At 38.4% G+C, this 18,940-nt stretch overlaps 1 protein-coding gene and 1 non-coding gene across 2 annotated transcripts; both read left to right on the top strand.

Annotated features, from left to right (window-relative positions):
* Nucleotides 1-632: 632 nt before the first annotated feature.
* On the top strand, nt 633-14,043 carry RSL24D1 (ribosomal L24 domain containing 1). The gene is made up of 6 exons (XM_061157192.1): nt 633-771; nt 5,448-5,561; nt 7,768-7,840; nt 10,146-10,209; nt 11,987-12,072; nt 13,266-14,043. The coding sequence occupies exons 1-6, from the start codon at nt 691-693 to the stop codon at nt 13,337-13,339; spliced, it is 492 nt and encodes a 163-aa protein (XP_061013175.1). The 5' UTR covers nt 633-690; the 3' UTR covers nt 13,340-14,043.
* Nucleotides 14,044-15,735: 1,692 nt separating this feature from the next.
* On the top strand, nt 15,736-15,807 carry TRNAY-GUA (transfer RNA tyrosine (anticodon GUA)). Its single transcript has one exon. It is a non-coding gene; the product is annotated as a tRNA-Tyr (tRNA).
* Nucleotides 15,808-18,940: the final 3,133 nt, after the last annotated feature.

The raw sequence follows: 18,940 nt of genomic DNA, 5'->3' as shown, positions 1-18,940 counted from the left end.
TCTTCTCCAACACCACAGTTCAAAAGCATCAATTTCCTGTACAAATGGTGGGTTTTTTTTTTTAATGTCTAGTAATTAAATATATGTATATTAATCAAAAGGCGGAGAGGGAGTAAAGGTGGAGAAAGCCACCACTACAAATTTTTAAAACACCGCTGGTTGAGTCCTGCGAGCCTGAGACTCAGCAGCTTCGGTTGCCGTGCGGGGCAGCAGGTTCTCGCCGTGGACACCAGGCAAGTCCTCTAGGGACCAGAATCCGGTGGTGCTCGAGCCGTGGAAAAATGAGTTCCTAGAGACGAGCCAAGTGTGGAGAGCCGCCTGGGAACAGCACAAACTAGAGACAGGATATATAAGATATGAGTAAATGCTGACTTAATATGATACGGTAGGTGGAAAAACTAGATGCTCTAACAGCCAATTCAGAAGGCGCAGAACCTTGCTCTTAGCCAGGCTGACAGCTGCCAGCCCGACTCTGCGTTTCTGCGCCTGCCCCAAACTTCAGTGCTTTTCCCGGCGCGGCCGCGGGGAGGCGCGATCACGTTCGGCTCGCTTTCCAGAAGCACTGAAGAGCACCGCCTTTTCCGGATGCTCTTTCCGGAGAACTGGGAAGAGAATCACTTCCTGTGGCGGGGCTACGTCACTTCCTCTTCAGCTGGGTGTTCGGCCGGCGAGTCTCCACGCGCATTCAACATGCGGATTGAGAAGTGTTATTTCTGTTCGGGCCCTATCTACCCAGGCCACGGCATGATGTTCGTTCGTAACGATTGCAAGGTGAGGAGGCGGGGAGTGGGGCGCTTTTAGGTGCGCTCCCACCGGACTGAAGCCGTGCCCGCTCGGCGCGGGGTTACTGTGCACCTACCACTTTGGCGTGAGGTTTGGCCTGGGATTTCGGTGCGTGAGGCTGGCTTTACTACGGGCTCGGACCGCCACCTGCCGCTTGCGGAGTTTCTCCGTTAGGCGGTCCGAGCAGAGCTGGTCACTAGGCCGCTGTTGGGAGAGGCCGGCAGTAATGAGGTTGAGGAGCGATTCCAGCCAGAGCCCACGGGGAAGCTGGAAGTCTGTTGGCCCACTGTTTTATGTGGTCCACATTCTTCAATTCAGTAAACCTTGTTGAACGCGTGCCGGGTCAAGCATCTTTGCTGAGGTCCACCTCTATACAGATGTATAAGACTTGCGGTCAGTCGTATTGTGTAGAGGTTGATAGAAATGTTGGGTATGACTTAATAGCAGAGTTACGTTTTATGAAGTGATTGGAGGCGATTTGGAGAAGGACGTGATTTGGAGAAGAAAAGACACAGGAAGGAGGTGCTTTTATCCTGGATCTTGCATTTTGTTTAAGAGGAAGAGGAGAAAGCATTTTAGGCGAAAGGGAAATGAACAATTTGAGCAAAGGCACAGAATGGAGCAGTTACCTCTCTGTTTAAGGAAGTGATGGATTGCAGATGGTGATAGAGGCTTGGGGTAGGGCTATAAATACAAATAGAAATCTATTTAAAAGGTACGTCTGAAAACAGAAGATAGAACGACACAGATCTTGCTGGACTTTCGATGGAGTTGCTTCTGGGCAAACCCATTGTAAGTCGAAGATGGAAAAGCCTAACCTACTGAATATTGTGTATAGCCTAGCCTTCTTTAAACAGGCTCAGAACACATTTAGCTTACAGTTGGGCAGAATCATCTAACACAAAGCCTGTTTTATAATGAAGTGTTGAATATCTCATGTAATTTATGATATCCTCTACTTGAATTGAAAAACAGAATGATTGTAACTATTAAGTTGTTCACTTTGTGGACTGGGAGCTTTGGTTTGCTGCCAGATGCCCAGCATCAGAGAGAATTTTACTGCATGGCTAGCCTGGGAAAGATCAAAATTTGAAGTATGATTTCCACTGAATGTGTATCACTTTTGCACCATTGTAAAGTTGAACCGTCTTAAGTTGGGCATGGTCATTATAAGGCCTCATTGTGAAAGGCTTTAGGAATAATACATGAATTTGCCTTTCATACAGGAATGAATCTCATTCCTCTGTTCAAAATATTGTTTGTCAGAATTTGAGCTCTCTTATATTTACTTCAGAATCACTGGACACTTGTGGGAAAAACTGATTCCTGATTCCCACCAAATCTGTTGAATTGGAATATCTAGGGGGAGGGGAAGAGGCTCTATGAATCTATATTTAATGAGGTGATTTTGACACGCTCAGGAATTACGGTTTGTACTTCCTCACCTTATATGTGTATTCTGTATAAATCCTGTCTGTACCTAACAGTGAGCCTCCTGAAAGAGAGTTCTTACTACTTCAGCTCTTTTTGCTCTCAGAAGTAATAGTCGTTTTCCCTTGTAGCTCAGTCAGTAGAGTCTGCCTGCAGTGCAGGAGATCCGGGTTCGATCCCTGGGTTCGGAAAATCCCCTGGAGAAAGAAATGGCAACCCACTCCAGTATCCTTGCCTGGAAAATCTCATGGATAGAGGAGCCTGGTGGGCTGCAGTCCATGGGGTTGCAAAGAGTCGGGGATGACTGAGCGACTAACACTTAGATAGTTCTGCTGGAACCTGAGAGTTACCTTTGACTCTTTTCGCTCTTTGTATCTAGCTATAGGTCCTATGCATGCTGCCTTTGCAAAGGATAGTGGTGTCTTAGCTTTTTTTCTGCCTTCCTGGTCCCAGATTAGGCACTTGGCACTTTTGTAGCCTCCTATTTTTTCTCCATTTATGCTTGTAGCTTTTGAGGCCGTCTTTCATAGACATCTCCCCTCTTATGCTTCTCAAGTAGCTTCTTAAGGGTAGAATTAGCGTGTTGTTGTTATTTAGTCACTAAGTTGTGTCCGACTCTTTCCTGACTCTATGGACTGTAGCCCATCAGGCTCCTCTGTCCATGGGATTTCCCTGACGATAATGCTGCAGTAGGTTGCCATTTCCTTCTCCAGAGGTCCTTCCTGACTGAGGATTGAACGTGCATCTCCTGCATTGCAGGAGGATTCTTTACTGCTGAGCCACCAGGGAAACCAGAATTAGTGTGTTACTAATTAAAATACTGGAAAAAGTGAAAATGTTATTTGCTTAGTTGTGTCTGGCTGTTTGTGATTCCATGGGCGGTGTAGCCCACCAGGCTTCTCTGTGCATGTGATTTTCCTGGAGCAAATACTGTAGTGGATAGCCATTCCCTTCTCCAAGGGATATGCCCAACCCAGGGATTGAACCTGGGTTTCCTGCATTGCAGGCAGATTCTTTTCGGTCTGAGCCACCAGGGTAAAATATTACTGCTCCATATTTTCATAGTTTGCAAACAGAAACATGTATACTTTTAAAGTGTGCTTAATAAATCTTTGTTGAAATTAGTGGCATAAAAAAAGTATTGAACTGTGAAGCTCAGATGGATCATTTATTTGCACGTTGAAGACTGAGGATGGTGCTCAAGGACTAGATTAAAAGGGAAACTTGAGCCTATGAAGCTTGTCTCACACAGAATCATCCACCACCTACCCCAGTAGAGATTTAATCACTCCTTAGTGTATATTTACATGTTACTTTATACTTGATTATTGTGTATAGCTATATCCCGTTATTTGTATCCTGCTCTGAACTTTATTTCTCTTGTTTGCAAAGTGAGACTTGACCACATTACTGGACTAAGCTTCTCAGGGTAGAGCATTGTGTTTTAATTATTCTTGTACTTCTTGCACCTACTGCAACATCCAGCACATGGTAGCTGCTCTTTATGTGGGAATCCCCATCCCATCTCAGTGACTCCAGTCTCTTCAGGTACTTCATCATGCTTTTTCTTTTTTTCTTCATCATGCTTTTTCAAGTGAGTCTGTTAGATACAGAGTTTAAGTAGGCTTCCCTGTATCTTCCCATTGGCTTTCTTTGGAACTGAGAAGACCTAGAACAGTTCAAACTTCTCAATGAGGACTTGTGTAGGAGTTGTCTAGTAGATGTTAAACAAGGACGGCTTTTACTTAAAAAGGTAGTAGTACTTTGGGCTGGAGATATGCAAAAGAAGTTTTACCAATAATGATTTTATAGTGAATTATTCCAGAAAACTACTGTAGTTCACATATTTTCTAGCTGTTTGAAATTAATTCAGGAATGTAGAGGGCTCTCCAGGAAGTCTGGCCCTCGATTAAATTGATCTAATATTGACCATTTGTTTCTTCCTTTTCTTTTCTTTTTGACCTTGCCATACTGCTTGTGGGATCTTAGTTCTTGGACCATGGATCCATCACAGGGCCATCCCACTGAAATGCCAAGTTCTAACCACTGGGCCACCAGGGAATTCTCTAGTATTGACCATTTCTAAGAAATCTATGTCCTAATGTGATTATTGACCTGTTTGAGGTCCTCATAGAACAATGTACATAAAATGAAAAGTATTTTGATTTGTGATTTATGTGCACACACACACTCACACAGAGGCTTTATTGTTTTAGTCGCTAAGTTGTGTCCGACTCTTTGCAACTGCATGGATCTACCAGGCTGCCCTGTCCATGGAATTTCCCAGGCAAGAATATTGGAATAGGTTGCTATTTCCTTCTCTAGGGGATTATCTTGACCCAGGGATCAAACCTGTCTCCTGCTTTGGCAGGCAAATTCCTTACCGCTGAGTCTCTTAGCTTGAAATGTCTGTACCTTAGTTTGGCCTTTTTTTGAATGGGTCACATCTAAGCATGATAATTCAATTTAAGTTTCTTTGCCAAGGTCCACAGATTCAATTATAATACTTTTTCTCTCAGATTTCCTCTAGTAATACAAGTTGTAACTTTTTCTAAGACAGAGTAACAAAATAATGCATTTTAGATGTATAAATCCCAGTAAGTTACTTTAGGAGTACCTTGAATCATCATTAAATTGTAAACACTATTAAAGGATCATATCTTTGGAGATGAAAGTGTAGAATTAAAGTAGTGAAGAATCTTCCTAGTAGATCTCTGAATAAATTCTTTAGAAAAACAAATCTATAGCCAGTTTTAGTTGGTTTTTTTGGGAAATTATTTTGTGCAACAGTGAAAAGAACCAAAGGACATTTCAGAATGGTTGTTTGAAACTTTACCCCTCCCCCCTCATTGAGATATATACAAAGTGAATTTTGAAAATTATTCTGAATTGCAAATGGATTTAAATAAATGACTTTACTTAAAATTGTTCCCTTCATTCAAGATCATAGTAAAGGTTTTACTGTTATTCTATAAAAATGCTAGTTTTTAACCATATTTTGGGGGCCCTCAATCTTTAGTTGTAATGATGTTTGATAGTAAAAAAATAGTTCAATTAGCATTTTGTGTGATATGTCTCATGTTTCTAAATGGTGCTATAAGTAGAAGCAGTTGTGAGTGAGAACCATTGTTATTTCTCAGACTTCATAGTATGTTTTGTCTGGTGGGGTAATGTCCTATGGCATAACAGTTTTTAATATTGTATTTTCACTATTTTAACACTTTTTTAAATAGGTGTTCAGATTCTGTAAATCCAAGTGCCATAAAAACTTCAAAAAGAAGCGCAATCCTCGCAAGGTCAGATGGACTAAAGCGTTCCGAAAAGCAGCTGGTAAAGAGCTCACGGTGGTGAGTACAGTTAGCTATCACTATAGTTGTTATAGTTTTCAGAATTTTAGCTTTTGGATGGGAAAGATGATTCAGTTAACTCTAGTAAGTCTTCCTGTAACGTGATTCATGACCGACTGACTTGTATTTGGCTTTGGCAATCTCATTCTCTCATGATCCCCAAAACTACAAATCTGTAGAATTCTGAAAAGGAAAAAAAAAAAAATTCCTAATCTAGTTTGTAGAAATGATTTTTCTTATTCTCCAAAAAGTATTTTTAGCTCTTGTAACAAAGGGGAGAATTATTTAAGTGGATTGAAGTTGGAAATTGTTACTTAAGGATTTTGAAAGGAAGTTAAGAGATAAAAGGATGTTTGAATAGCAGTGAGGGCTTGGATGAGGTTTGTAATAAGCTTGTTTATCGATTTCTTGTGTCTGAGAGCAGAGAACTTAGTTAATGATATTGGTGTAAGGAGGAATAATGAGGAATCAGGGTGAGGGAGTTTCATGAGGCGAGCCCCCACAAGTATTGCTCTTACTGAGTTGGTATGAGGTCCCACCGAAGCTTGTCTGCACTCTATCCTTGAAAAGGAAGGGGGAGAAACTGTTGCACAGGTTGTTTTTGAGGGCGGGAGATCTTTCAGCTGTCTTCTTCCTGCTGTACTTTCTCTTCCACCAAACCCATGACTTTTTCCCACCTTTCTACTCCGTAAAGGCAGTGTCTTAAGTAGTTGCTGTGAAGTCCTTTTCTGGCTTTCTTAACACCTGAGGTTTTTCAGTGAGTGTGAAGAATATTTTTTGACAACTTGTAAGGCCAGATCTTGATTGTTGTCACAAAAATAATTTTCAGTATCGATGAATAGAACTGTAGCATCTCAAATACAGGTGACAACTGTATGAGTGAAGGAGAATGCTAGGTCATATTCATTTGCTGGTGACCAGTTTTACCTTGTCATGGCTGAGGTTACTGTGATCTGAACAGAGTCTTGTGTATATAAAGGAAATAACTAAGTGCAGAGTTAATGTTCACATTAACTGAGTCTGACTCTGATAGATTTGAAAACCAAGAAATATCTGGGGTTTTTCCCAAAATTATTTTGCATGTTTTGAGATAAGTAAAGTTGTTAATTGTCAAAATACTGACTACATTTGGAGGGGACCTAGAGAATTTCAGGGTGAAGCTTACATCAGGCAGAGTAGCACCACATTATTTAAGAATGTGTAGTTTCAACTCTGTGCTGTAACAGAAAGGTTTATAGGTATTGAAATATATGAACATGCTAGGTATTTTAGTTGAACCATATGAAATTCTCAATATTTGACTCTTTTTGATCTATGAGAAAAGGAAGTTTCAAATGGTTCAGTCTAACATACATTTTCTGGCTGTTAGTCTCAGCTAGGAACAGGAAATTAGGGAAGTCTTTTGAGTTTATTTATAATTCTCATGATTGTTATAGGGCCATCTCCCCTCCCATCCCTTTGAGAATCACTAATATGTAGAGAAATTTTTTCATTAGGAGTGTCTTGTATGTTGTGTTTAATGGAGAAAAAATTTGAAAACTTACATTCTCTGAGATCATCTTGGGGAAAATCTTAGTATGTTTCCATAACCATGACAAACCTAGATAGCATGTTAAAAGGCAGAGATATTACTTTGCCAACAAAGGTCCGTCTAGTCAAGGCTATGGTTTTTCCAGTAGTCATGTAGGGATGTGAGAGTTGGGACTGTAAAGAAAGCTGAGTGCTGAAGAATTGATGCTTTTGAACTGTGGTGTTGGAGAAGACTCTTGAGAGTCCCTTGGACTACACAGAGATCAAACCAGTCCATCCTAAAGGAAATTAACCCTGAATATTCATTGGAAGGATTGATGGTGAAGCTGAAATTGAAACTCCAATACTTTGGCCACCTGATGCGAAGCACCGACTCATTGGAAAAGACCCTGATCCTGGGAAAAGTTGAAGGCAGGAGGAGAAGGGGACAACAGACAACGAGATGGTTGGATGGCATCACCGACTCAATGGACTTGAGTTTGAGCAAACTCCTGGAGATGGTGAAGGATGGGGAAGCCTGCTGTAGTCCATGGGGTCGCAGAGAGTCGGACGTGACTGAGCGACTAAACAACAACAGTAGCTTGAAATACTTAGAACTTCTGTGAAAAGGAGAAAAAGTTTTAAGAAATGCTTCTTTTCTATTTCTCTTAAAACCATATTTTTCCTCTTTTTACAGGATAATTCATTTGAATTTGAAAAACGTAGAAATGAACCTGTCAAATACCAGCGAGAACTGTGGAATAAAACCAGTAAGTCACAAGGGAATATGAGGAGTTTTCAGTAGACACTGGTTTGGGATATTACTATAGCTTTAATATCAGTTGATTGTTTATTTATTCTTTTAATTGGTTAGTTTTATAGTTTTATCCTTATTTCAATGGCTCTCCTGTATTTGTGTTTTTTATTGTAAGCTATCCCAAATCTTTTCAGAATTGGTTGATGTATCCATTATTAAAGTAGCATAATTATTAAATTTGCTGTTATTTGAAGTGTCTGCACAGAGATCTAAAAGCAGTCAAATATCTGAATGAAAAAATAGAGATGTAGAATACTTTGTGGAGGTGTGACATAGTTAAAATATACAAAAAACTTAACACACTTTGCCAGTTTAGATAATTTGGTTTAGGGATATACGTATTGTTAGGGATATAAGTATTGTATACCTCATGAAACTTAGTGGTTCTGTAAAGTTCAAAAGTACAGCATGTAAGCATGATAATTACAAATTTTCTAAGAGAATTTCTAAGTGTTTGACCTGAGTGAAAATGAAGTTAGAGGCTACTAAACTACAAGCAGTAATAGTTGTTATCTGTCTGCATACCTAGTTACCTAGCTCTTTCTGTCCATTTACTTATTTAAGTTAGGCAGAGGCTTTAATTTAAAAAAAGTCGCATATGTAGTAAAACTTAATGTCTTAATCTAGCTGTAGATTCTGCCATGTGTATGTTTAGTGTGAGGCCCGTGGCCCTGCCTTTCTTCTTCCGCCATGCCTGCTTATGCAGCCTTAGCCTCTCTTGTCTTTGGTGTGGAGGTGAGGTCGTTTGTTAACTAGAAGTCAGTTTAAGACTTAGAATTCTACCAGACTTGCTGTGCTGATCATTTCACAATATGCACAAACACATCAATCCCATATGGAGCTATGCATTTTTCACAGGATTATTAAATTGATTCCTGAAGGCACTTTTGGCAGGGACTTTGTTGAAAGATTCTAAAGCATTTCTGGACCCCATTGAGTTTTATTTCATTTTGGCCTTTGTTTTCTGTTTTGTTCCTACTTGAAGATAGCAGCTCCAGACCATTTTTATCTATAACTACTTTTATTTGGTGGGTATTCAGCTTGATGTGGAAACTGAGGTGCATATCTTAGTTTAATCATCTGTGGATATTCAGTTACTGAGACCCTCTGTGCTGGTATCATGTGTTTTTATTGTTCCTGAGAAATACTGTGTGTTCTCTAAGATAGTGTATCCTTTACCGGTAACCACTGATTCTGGTATATGAAGACGAACAGGGCATATACTCTCAGTGCATTTTGCTGAGAACTCCTGTTTTATTATTTGTTAGACAGTAGTTGGTTCAGGTATTATTACAGAGCCTCATTCATTTGCCCCGCTCAGATACACAGACTACACTTTAAGAATCTGGTTGGGAATTGTGCTGCTCCGTATGGTAGCCACCAGTCACAGGGGCTACCAAGCAATTAAAATGTGACTAGTCTGAATTGAGATGTGCTGTGAATGTAAAATATATGCTGGATCTTGAACACTTAGTGTGAAAACAAGCATAAAATTTCAGTAAATTTTTTATATTAATTACATGTTGAAATGACAGTAATTTGAATATGTTGTGTTAAACAAGATGTACCTTGAATTTAATTTTGAGCTGTTCCGGTTTACTTTTTTAAAAAAATGTGGCTACTGAAAAATGTAAATTACATATGTGATTTATCTTACGTTATATAGTACTGATACAGATTCTAGAGTATAGTTGGACTCAACTGCCTTATAACCAAGGGTCTTGTATAAATTTTCCAAAACAGTTGTTGGATTTTAGTGTTTAAGAATGTGGCAAATAGGTTCATTCTACCAATATTCGTAATGTGGTCATATCTCAGGTATATAATGTGATTCATAATAAGATCACAGTTCAGGTACTTGAAGAAAAAGTAGCTTTTATTACCAGGAAAGGACTCTTTATTTATAGAGACGACAAACTAAGAATGGGGTTAATGTCATTAATCCAAGTTCTCTGTAGAATAAAATTTGAAAAATGTTGGACTGGTTTCAAGTACAAGGAAAATTTATTAGTAGTAAAGGCTTTTGCAAAATAAAGATTAAAGAAATGATACTTGGGAAAGAGGCGAAAGTGACGTTAACCACGAGTGCGCACCTTTGTCAGCTGGCTCAGTGGGAGTTGTTTTTGCAGCGAGTGTTTTGTTTGGTTTAGTCCATTTCTAAATCATAATAAAAGGTGATTGTTAAAGCTCTTGTTGATTATAATCATCTGGCTTGAATGTACATATATTTATTAACTTTAATCAATTTTTTTAAATAGTTGATGCAATGAAGAGAGTTGAAGAGATCAAACAGAAGCGACAAGCTAAATTTATAATGAACAGGTATGAGTGTTTTAAAATATCTTTATTTCCACCTAACTTCAGACTTTCAGAAACTATCAAGGTACTATAAAGAACTCTGTATATTCTGTTAGCATTTTGCTAGATTTACTTTGTGTTTAACTCTGTGTGTAGTAAGTTGAAGACATGATGCCTTTTCCTCTTAAGTATACTTCAGTGTATCTATCCTAAAATTAGTATGTTCTTTTTCTGTGTGGTTTTTAAGATTGAGGTATAATTGACACACAACATTATTTTAGTATCAGGTATACAACATAGGAACATGCTCTTATATAACCACAGTATAGTTATCAAATCAGAAAATTATCACTGATGAAATACTGTTATTGAATCTGTAGACCTTACTTGATCGTACCGGTTGTTCTAATGATGCCCTTCATCACAGCAGAAAGTCATGTATCATGCATTGCACTTAGCAGTCTTGTCTCCTCAAGCTGCTTTAATCCAGACAGTTTCTCACCTTTGTCTTAAATGACATTGACATTTTTGAAGAGTACAGGTCAGTCATTTTACAGGATGTTTCTCATTTTGTGTTTGCTGTTTTCTTCATGATTAGATTCAGGGTAGGCACCTTTGGCCAAACTAGTACAGAAATGTGTCTTCCAGGGACATGTTGCCTCTTACTGGTGATGTTAACTTTTATCACTTAGTTAAAGTAGTGTCTGCTAGTTTTCTCCCCTGGAAATGGAGGAAACTACTTTACTGTTTTATTCCCATCTTTGTAATCAATGCATCTTGGGGGAGACACACTCAGCAAAGGACCTGTTACCCTTGAAGTGGTATCTACTGGTTTTAGCATCCATTAGTGTTCTGCCTGAATCTGTTACTGTTGTTATTATTGCCAAGTGGTGATTTTTCTAATTTCATCCTTTCCTGTTTATTAGTTGGCTTTCTTATCGAAGAAAGAGCATTTTTCTTTTTCCCCAGTTCCACATTTATTATTTTTTTCATTTATTCACATCCTGTGTAGGTGTGTACACCAATTCTTACTGTTTTCGGTGTGTTGCAGTTCTTTATCATTGTTTATTTTGGTGTTCTAAGTACCCTAAGTTGGCCAGTGAGAGTTCTTCAGACAGGCTCTGTGTCATGTTGACAATTCCTCACCATTCTTTGGTTGTTTTCTTGTTTTATGGCTTAAGATTTTCTAGTACCATCTTGCACTTTCCCCGCCCCAGCTTGAAACTGGCTATTTCTTTAGAAGAGACATCACTTTTGATCTAGTCATCACAAATGTCTGTCATAGAAAAGCATGTGTCAAGAGTTTTTTGGCTTTAAACCTTTTTAATTATTAAAAAAAAGGGGCCCGAATGCTTGAGAACTAGTCTGTTGACTTTTTTTGGTTGTTGTTGAATGTCTTATGTGTTTCATGCTCTTGTAATTACTGAATGATTTTAAAAAGTAGATAACACAGAGATTACATCTTTCTCCTCAAATAGAGAACAGATACTTTAATGATTAGAGATTTGTATTCTGTGTCTGTGATCTCTAAGCCTTGTTAATTCTTGCAGTTACATTCCTTCATTCACTGAGCAAATACATATCCAACCCTCAATTTATTCCTGACTAGGCACTAGGAATAACAGTGAATGAACAAATTGGAAGTGTAGGAATCATTAAGCTAACAAGGAATAAGAAACAGATTGTATTCCCATTTCTCATCTTTGTGGTTAACTAAATAGAATTTTTACAAATTATGAATTAATGTCTTTTAAAGAGTTTTTAGTAGCTGAGCTTTTGGCCTTGATGTATTTTATCCTAGGTTGAAGAAAAATAAAGAACTACAGAAAGTTCAGGACGTTAAAGAGGTCAAGCAAAACATCCATCTTATCCGGGCCCCTCTTGCAGGTAAGTAGTGCATTATACAGGAGTTCTCTGTCTTCAGTAGAGAAACGAAAAGCTTTTGTGGTCCACGTAATTGGGTACCAGCCAGTGTTTTGAGGATAAATTTTTTTTTCATGTAAATATTCTCTCTCATTTAGGATATGACTTGGTAATTTATAAAAAATATTGATTCAGTGCATTTCTGAGTTCCATTCAGTTTATTGCATATGGTGTTTCTTTTCTTCCGTCATAAAATCCTAACTTCAGTAAAAACACTTTCCAAGTTAATCAAAATTATTTGAGTCATAATTCAGTAGATGATTTTGCCTCGAACCTGTTTTGATTAAAAGGACAATGTTTCATATTAATAGTTCCCAAACTTCATTTGGTGTGGGAATTACTTGGGGGACTTACTAAGCACAGAGGTTCAAACCCCCTGGATCCGGACCTCTGTGCTTCAGTAGCTCTCCAGGTGATTCTGATGCCTCAGTTTGAGAACTGCAGTTTTGTACTAAAGCCTTGCTTGTGCTTCTGTAACTTACAGGTAGGCACTTACTTGGGCAGTCATTTGTGTGCATAATTTCTTTTGTGAGGTGCTAGGAAACCAGTATTTTTCCTCAGCTGGCACCAAGTACAATCTATCAGAAGGAGAGAGATTTTGGTGGGATTTAGCTGTGCCTAAACCTTAGTAAAGTCAAATTCTGTAACAGCATATTGGGTAGATTTATGCAAAAATCCCAGCTAGGACCTTTTTGTACCAAATTTAAAAAAAAAAAAGAATCCTGGAGCGTTGTTTTACATATAGATTATATGTGCTGACACCCCCAAAACAATAGAAAGGAACCGTTATTATCTAAGATTTTAAGTAGCCCTTTTTGAGGTAGAAAGTGCAGTGTTGAGAGCAGAGATCCTGGCTCCAGATGGCCAGGCTTCACATCCCACCCCTTTGTCTTACTGGACTGACTAGCCAAGTGACCGGGTCACTGATTCATTTGTCTGTGTACCTCAGTTTTCTCATTTTTAAGATGTAGGTTGTCATGAAGGTGAGGTGAGCAAATGTGTGGTAAGTCATAAGACCTGTGTGAGTTTAGTTATAATCTTAAATTATTTAGGAATATTTAATGTTATTTTAAAATAGCCAAGATTCTTTATAAAGTGTGGATATGACTTCCACAAGGTCACACCAAATCAATAAGAGTTTAATTTCTTTTTTTAAGGCAAAGGAAAGCAGCTGGAAGACAAAATGGTACAGAAATTACAAGAGGATGTGGACATGGAGGATGTTTCTTAAAACTCTTACTGTCTGTAAGCAATTATTTAAGTGCATCTGGAAATCTTCTTTGGAGACTTAGAACTTGTAAATTGTTGATCGTTTTTTTTTTCCCCACATAAGGTCACTCAGATGAAAGGGGAGTAAATACTTCTGTCCTACATTGATATCTGCAGAACAGCAAATATTATTATGGATGCTAGGTTGCATCTCAATGTTAAACCTTCACTGAGAGGCACACTTTTATAAGTCATGAAAACTATGTTTGTAAATACAGAAGTGAATTGTGGACATAAAATGGTCATGCCATTTGGTTAATGGCATTGGACAGCATTTATGTAATAATGACAAATTCATGACTAGTAATATATATAAAATAAAATTTTCTTTGCAGTAAAATATTTCCTTTATTAATGTTCTGGATGGGATACAGCAAGGAACTAACAATCTGTATGATAATTAGCCTCAGGTAATATCTTTTCTTTTGATGTTAATACTTCTGGTTTTGGTTTATTAGCATCTTAGAAGAACATAATGGTCCAATATATTGAAGCTTAATTATGTTGGACTGTTTTGATGTGGTTTAACTATTGTGATAGTCATTTGTGGATGTTGAGGGTGAGTTGAGCAGTCTGTTCCTGAAATGGCACTGTGTAATTTCCACTTTGGAGAATACTCAATGATAAGTTGACATTCCTAGTAGAATAAACATTATTTTTCCATGACTCCAGTGCCTATTAAAATTTTTGGTGTGGTTTTCTTTTTAAAAAATCCTAATTGTTTTTGGAAAATGGGATGTATGAGTAGCACATTATAAATTATTTGCACATAAAGTTGTTTCTAAAGTAACTGCTTACATATTTATTTAAAAGTACTAAACAAAAGATAGATATTCCCAGATGGCTCAGTGATAAATAATCCACCTGCCAATGCAGGAGATGCAGGAGATGTAGGTTCGATCCCTGGGTTGGGAAGATCCCCTGGAGAAGAAAATGGCAACCCACTCCAGTACTCTTGTGGGGAATATCCCATGGACAGAGGAGCCTGGGGAGCTGCAGTCTGTGGGGTTGCAGAGAGTTGGACACAACTGAGCACAGCACAGCATCAGACAAGAGGTATGAAGTGTCAGTTGCTTGGGAGAAAATGACTTTGTTCACATATACTCCTGAAGTAGATCTGTTTAAAGAGAAATGTATACTTACATTGTTTATGAGTATGTTAAGAATATTAAGTAACTTAGTTTTTTAGGACAAAATTTAGAATAAATTACATATCTTTAAGGTTACATAATTATACAGTAATGGCTAAACTTTTATTTCAATATTAGATAGTAGAAAAATGGACTGATCACTGAATCAGGTGTTAGAAGACCTGAATCCAGCTTTGTTCTTGTTGATAAAGTGAAACTTATTTGTAAACAAAATTATTGATGTAATAGGGGAATATGTGTGTAAAACCATTTGTAAAATTGAAATTTTCATCCCATACTACATTTGTGTTTGTTTTAATATAAACTTGTTTTAAAATCACATACTGTTAAGAAATAAATTTCCTACTGTGCTAGTTAGATAGCAGCTTGGCTATTGCTTTGAGATCATTAATTTGGGGAAACTGATCTGAAACAAAAAGCTGACATTGTATCTCAGGTTTAACATTCAGGCAGTTCTCTTAGCTGTCAGAATTTCATATTATTATGAGACACTAGATCTCATAAAGTATTTGGATGCAAATGCAGTGATTTTATTCATCCTCTGCTTTTCTAAGCATAGTTGGACCACTAAGAATGAATTGTCCCTTTAAAGTTTACTTGAGAGTTGCATGGTGCAGGGCTTTTAGGTTACTATTGTTTTAACTTGTCTGGTTGAGACCTCTGCTGGGCAGTTAGCATAACACAAAAACATAGATTGTCCAGGCACTCACTACACAGAAAATACTAAAAGCAGTATCATCTGTAAGTCATAGAATTTTTTTTTAAATCTCTTAAAAAACCTTGTAAGATGCAGAAAGAAATTCTCACGTGGAAAAAAAAAAAATCATTTCTTAAAAATAGAAACCCTAGGAAGATGTTTACCTATAGAAAAAAAGTTTGAGAAGGACTAGCCCATATCTTGTGAAGCAGACAGCATTATTCTCGTTCTATAAGTGGCAAAATCTTAGGTGTAGGTAACTTGCCCTTTCATAGCATGTAACAGAGGATGAAGGAGGCGGGATTTGTGTCCTTACCAGTCTTTCTCCAGCATTGCCCTGCATTTATATAGAAGAGATTTATTCAGAACCTCTCAGATCCCATCTTCACAAGTCCAGATAATGGCTGTAAACTGACTTGACTGTGCTTTGGTTTCTTCATCTAGGAAAAAAAAATGGAGATGATAATCCCTCAGGATTTTTATGAAGACCTAATTAGTTAATATGGGGCTTCCCTAGTAGCTCAGTTGGTAAAGAATCTGCCTGTAATGCAGGAGACCCAGGTTCGATCCCTGGGTCGGGAACATCCCCTGGAGAGGGGAATGGCATCCCACTCCAGTACTCTTGCCTGGAGAATTCCATGGACAGAGGACCTGGCAGACTATAGTCCATGGGATCGCAAAGAGTCAGACATGATTGTGCCGCTAACTTTCCTTTCCTCTAATTAGTTAGTATATCTAAAATAGTCATTTCAAGGCCACCGCCATGGTAAGCTACTGTTAAAATGTTAGGATTGGGTGTGTGACTACACAAAACTCAGTAACAGCACAGGGCTTTGACTTGGGAAGAAGGTGGGGGTCTTAGGGTTTGGGGATAGCTGTGCTCAGTTGAGTGCAGGGTACTTGGTCCACAGAGGGATGTGATTTAGAACGTTAATTTTAGCCTTTGTGTCAGCTGGCAGTTTCATTTATTAAGAGCACCTCATTGCCCAAACATCCTCTGCTGTGAAGATTGGGAGGGAGAAATACATTTCTGGCTTATCAGCATTAGTTTAAAAAAAATAATCACCCATAATTTTAAGAGCTAAATTAAATCTTATATTTAATGATATAAGAGAAATTATTTTTTCCCTCTGTCCTTTAGCTTACATTTTAAATGGAGATCTGGAAAAAAAAAATCAGACTTCAGTCACTCAATGTAAATTTTAATATTGAATGAAGACTACACTTTGTAAAAATTAACTTAGCAGCCTGCTAAAATAAGAGTTGAAAAAATAGGGGAAAATATATAGAAAATCAATTTTAAAGGCTTTAGGAAGAATTTTCCAAGGCGTCTATTGATATATAAAGCAAAGTGGAAAAGCGAATCCACAGCTTTTACCCTGTATGTGTTTATACTGAGTATATTAGCCTCATGGCTGTGTGTGTGTGTGTGTGTGTGTGTGTGTGTGTGTGTGTGTGTGTGTGTAATTTTATTTATTTACTTATTTTTGGCTTTGCTGGGTCTTTGTTGATGTGCAGGCTTTTCTGTAGTTGTGCTGAGCGGGGACTCCCGTCTGGTTGTCGTGTGTGGGCTTCTCCTTGCGATGCCTTCTCTTGTTGCAGAGCACGGGCTCCAGGGTGCTCGGGCTTCAGTAGTTGCAGCTTACTGGCTCTAAAGCACAGGCTCGATAGTTGGGGGACATGGGCTCAGTTAGCCCGTGACATGTAGGATCTTCCCAGATTGGGGATCAAACCCATGTCTCCTGCATTGGCAGGCTGGCGAATTCTTTACCACTAAGCCACCAAGGAAACCCTCAGCCTCATGTTGATTTGAATTATTGTTGTTGGAATTTCTTTTTAAAGGAGGAATGACTTTTTTCTTATTTTACATTCTGAGTGTGTTAATAGCAGTCTCTAGTTTCTGTTGCTCTGGGGTGAACCTCTAACTTAAGCTCTCCTGCTTCAACACTCTCCCTAGGTTTTGTATCTTAATTCAAGCTGTTACGCACAGGTTGGAGGTGATGTTTCTACTGCATGACCTTCCATCAAGTACCACCAGTTACTGAACTGATTCTCTAGGCTCTTACTGATTCTGTGACTTCTGTTTGATCCTGCCAATAAATTCCTTTTGCCAGCATTTGTAACCAAAAATCTTGATCGATAGACATCTCCATTTTTTTCCAGCAAGTCTGGGCAACCCATTTCTATCATAATCCCTTAAGAGTGCAGGGACTGTTTTTTATACCAGGCACATATTAGGTACCTGTTGTATTGAAGATGCTTAGTAAATGTGACTAAATGTTGCCATTTGCTAGGTTTACTCCAGTATATTTTTAAGATAGCTAGTAACTTGGAAGATATAAAGAATAAATTAATAGCAGAGAGACACATTGTGATTTTGACATTAATTGTATCCACTGTTGAGAAGATTTGCTGAACAACAGTGCTTGCCTTGTGTTGCAAAACTGACTTTGCTGCTTCTTCGTTTTACACCATCCTCCATTTCTGGGTCTGGCTAGAGCATTCACATGTCAAGAAATCCCAGGAAGATCTGATCATAAGCCATGGTTTTGGCAGGTTTCTTAAAGAAATTTTGTGTGGAACTTGCTTTGGTGGTAGAAAAAGTGAAAGTGAAGTCGCTCAGTCGTGTCCGACTCTTTGCGACACTGTGGACTGTAGCCTACCAGGCTCTTCCATCCATGGGCTTCTCCAGGCAAGAGTACTGGAGTGGGTTACCATTTCCTTCTCCAGGGGATCTTCCCGACCCAGGGATCGAACCCGTGTCTTCCGCGTTGAAGGGAGACGCTTTAACCTCTGAGCCACCTGGGAAGCCCTTGCTGATAGAAGTAGTGCCTTATTTCAGGAACCACAGAGCCTAAGGAAAGGAGGACAATCAATTGGGGTGAATTTGTTACTGTTACTTTAATGTTAACTAACCAACTGATCCCTTGGTTGGTCTCCCTAGGAGACTGATCCCTTAGCATTTTGAGGAACTCTTTGTTTTCAGAATTTGCTGTTGTTCAGTTGCTCCATCCTGTCTGACTCTTTGCTTCAGAATGCCAGCTTTAAATACTTGATTTGTTTGCTATATTCCAGTGTGTGTGTGTGTGTATGTGTATATGTTTGGTTCGACACCAAGCTGTGGAGTCTTAAGAAGAACAGCAATGAAAAGTATGCCATTCTAGTCAGTGAGTTACCCCACACTGTTTTCCATTGTACATTTACTGATAGTTAACATATAGCTCTTCTGATATCAGAGAATGCTGTATAGATAGTGAGCAAGTAGTTAAAGGCAGTCTACCTGATTAAAAGGACTTATCATTTAAAAGTAAGTGATAAGCAGACTCGTACAGTGTTAAACTACATTGCTGTCTACTGCATTTCTCATCATGTTTTCAGATTCTTTGTGCTGCCAAAACATCAGTGCTAGTAGCTTTTTGATTTTTTAGAGACACGGTTTCCCCATTTATTTCCACTGTATATTCCACTGTATATAGGGGAAAATATCTCAAAGGAGAAAGTATCCAGGTCTTAACCTCTCAGTTCCATTGATCACATGTTTGCCAAGAGGTAGTACCACCTTGTTCCAGAGTTGTGAGAACTCAGTCATACAGGAATTATTATAGCCAGGTATATTGCATATATTCTCTCATAATGTTCATAACCCTTTAAGTTAGTCTTCACTTTGCAGATGAGGAACATGAGAATATGAAACTCAATAGCTTCATCCATATAT

The sequence above is a fragment of the Dama dama genome, chromosome 12 (genome assembly GCF_033118175.1).
Source record: "Dama dama isolate Ldn47 chromosome 12, ASM3311817v1, whole genome shotgun sequence".
Classification (NCBI taxonomy): domain Eukaryota; kingdom Metazoa; phylum Chordata; class Mammalia; order Artiodactyla; family Cervidae; genus Dama; species Dama dama.
The sequence above is the reverse complement of the archived record's forward strand: the minus strand, read 5'-3'. Positions and strand labels throughout refer to the sequence as shown.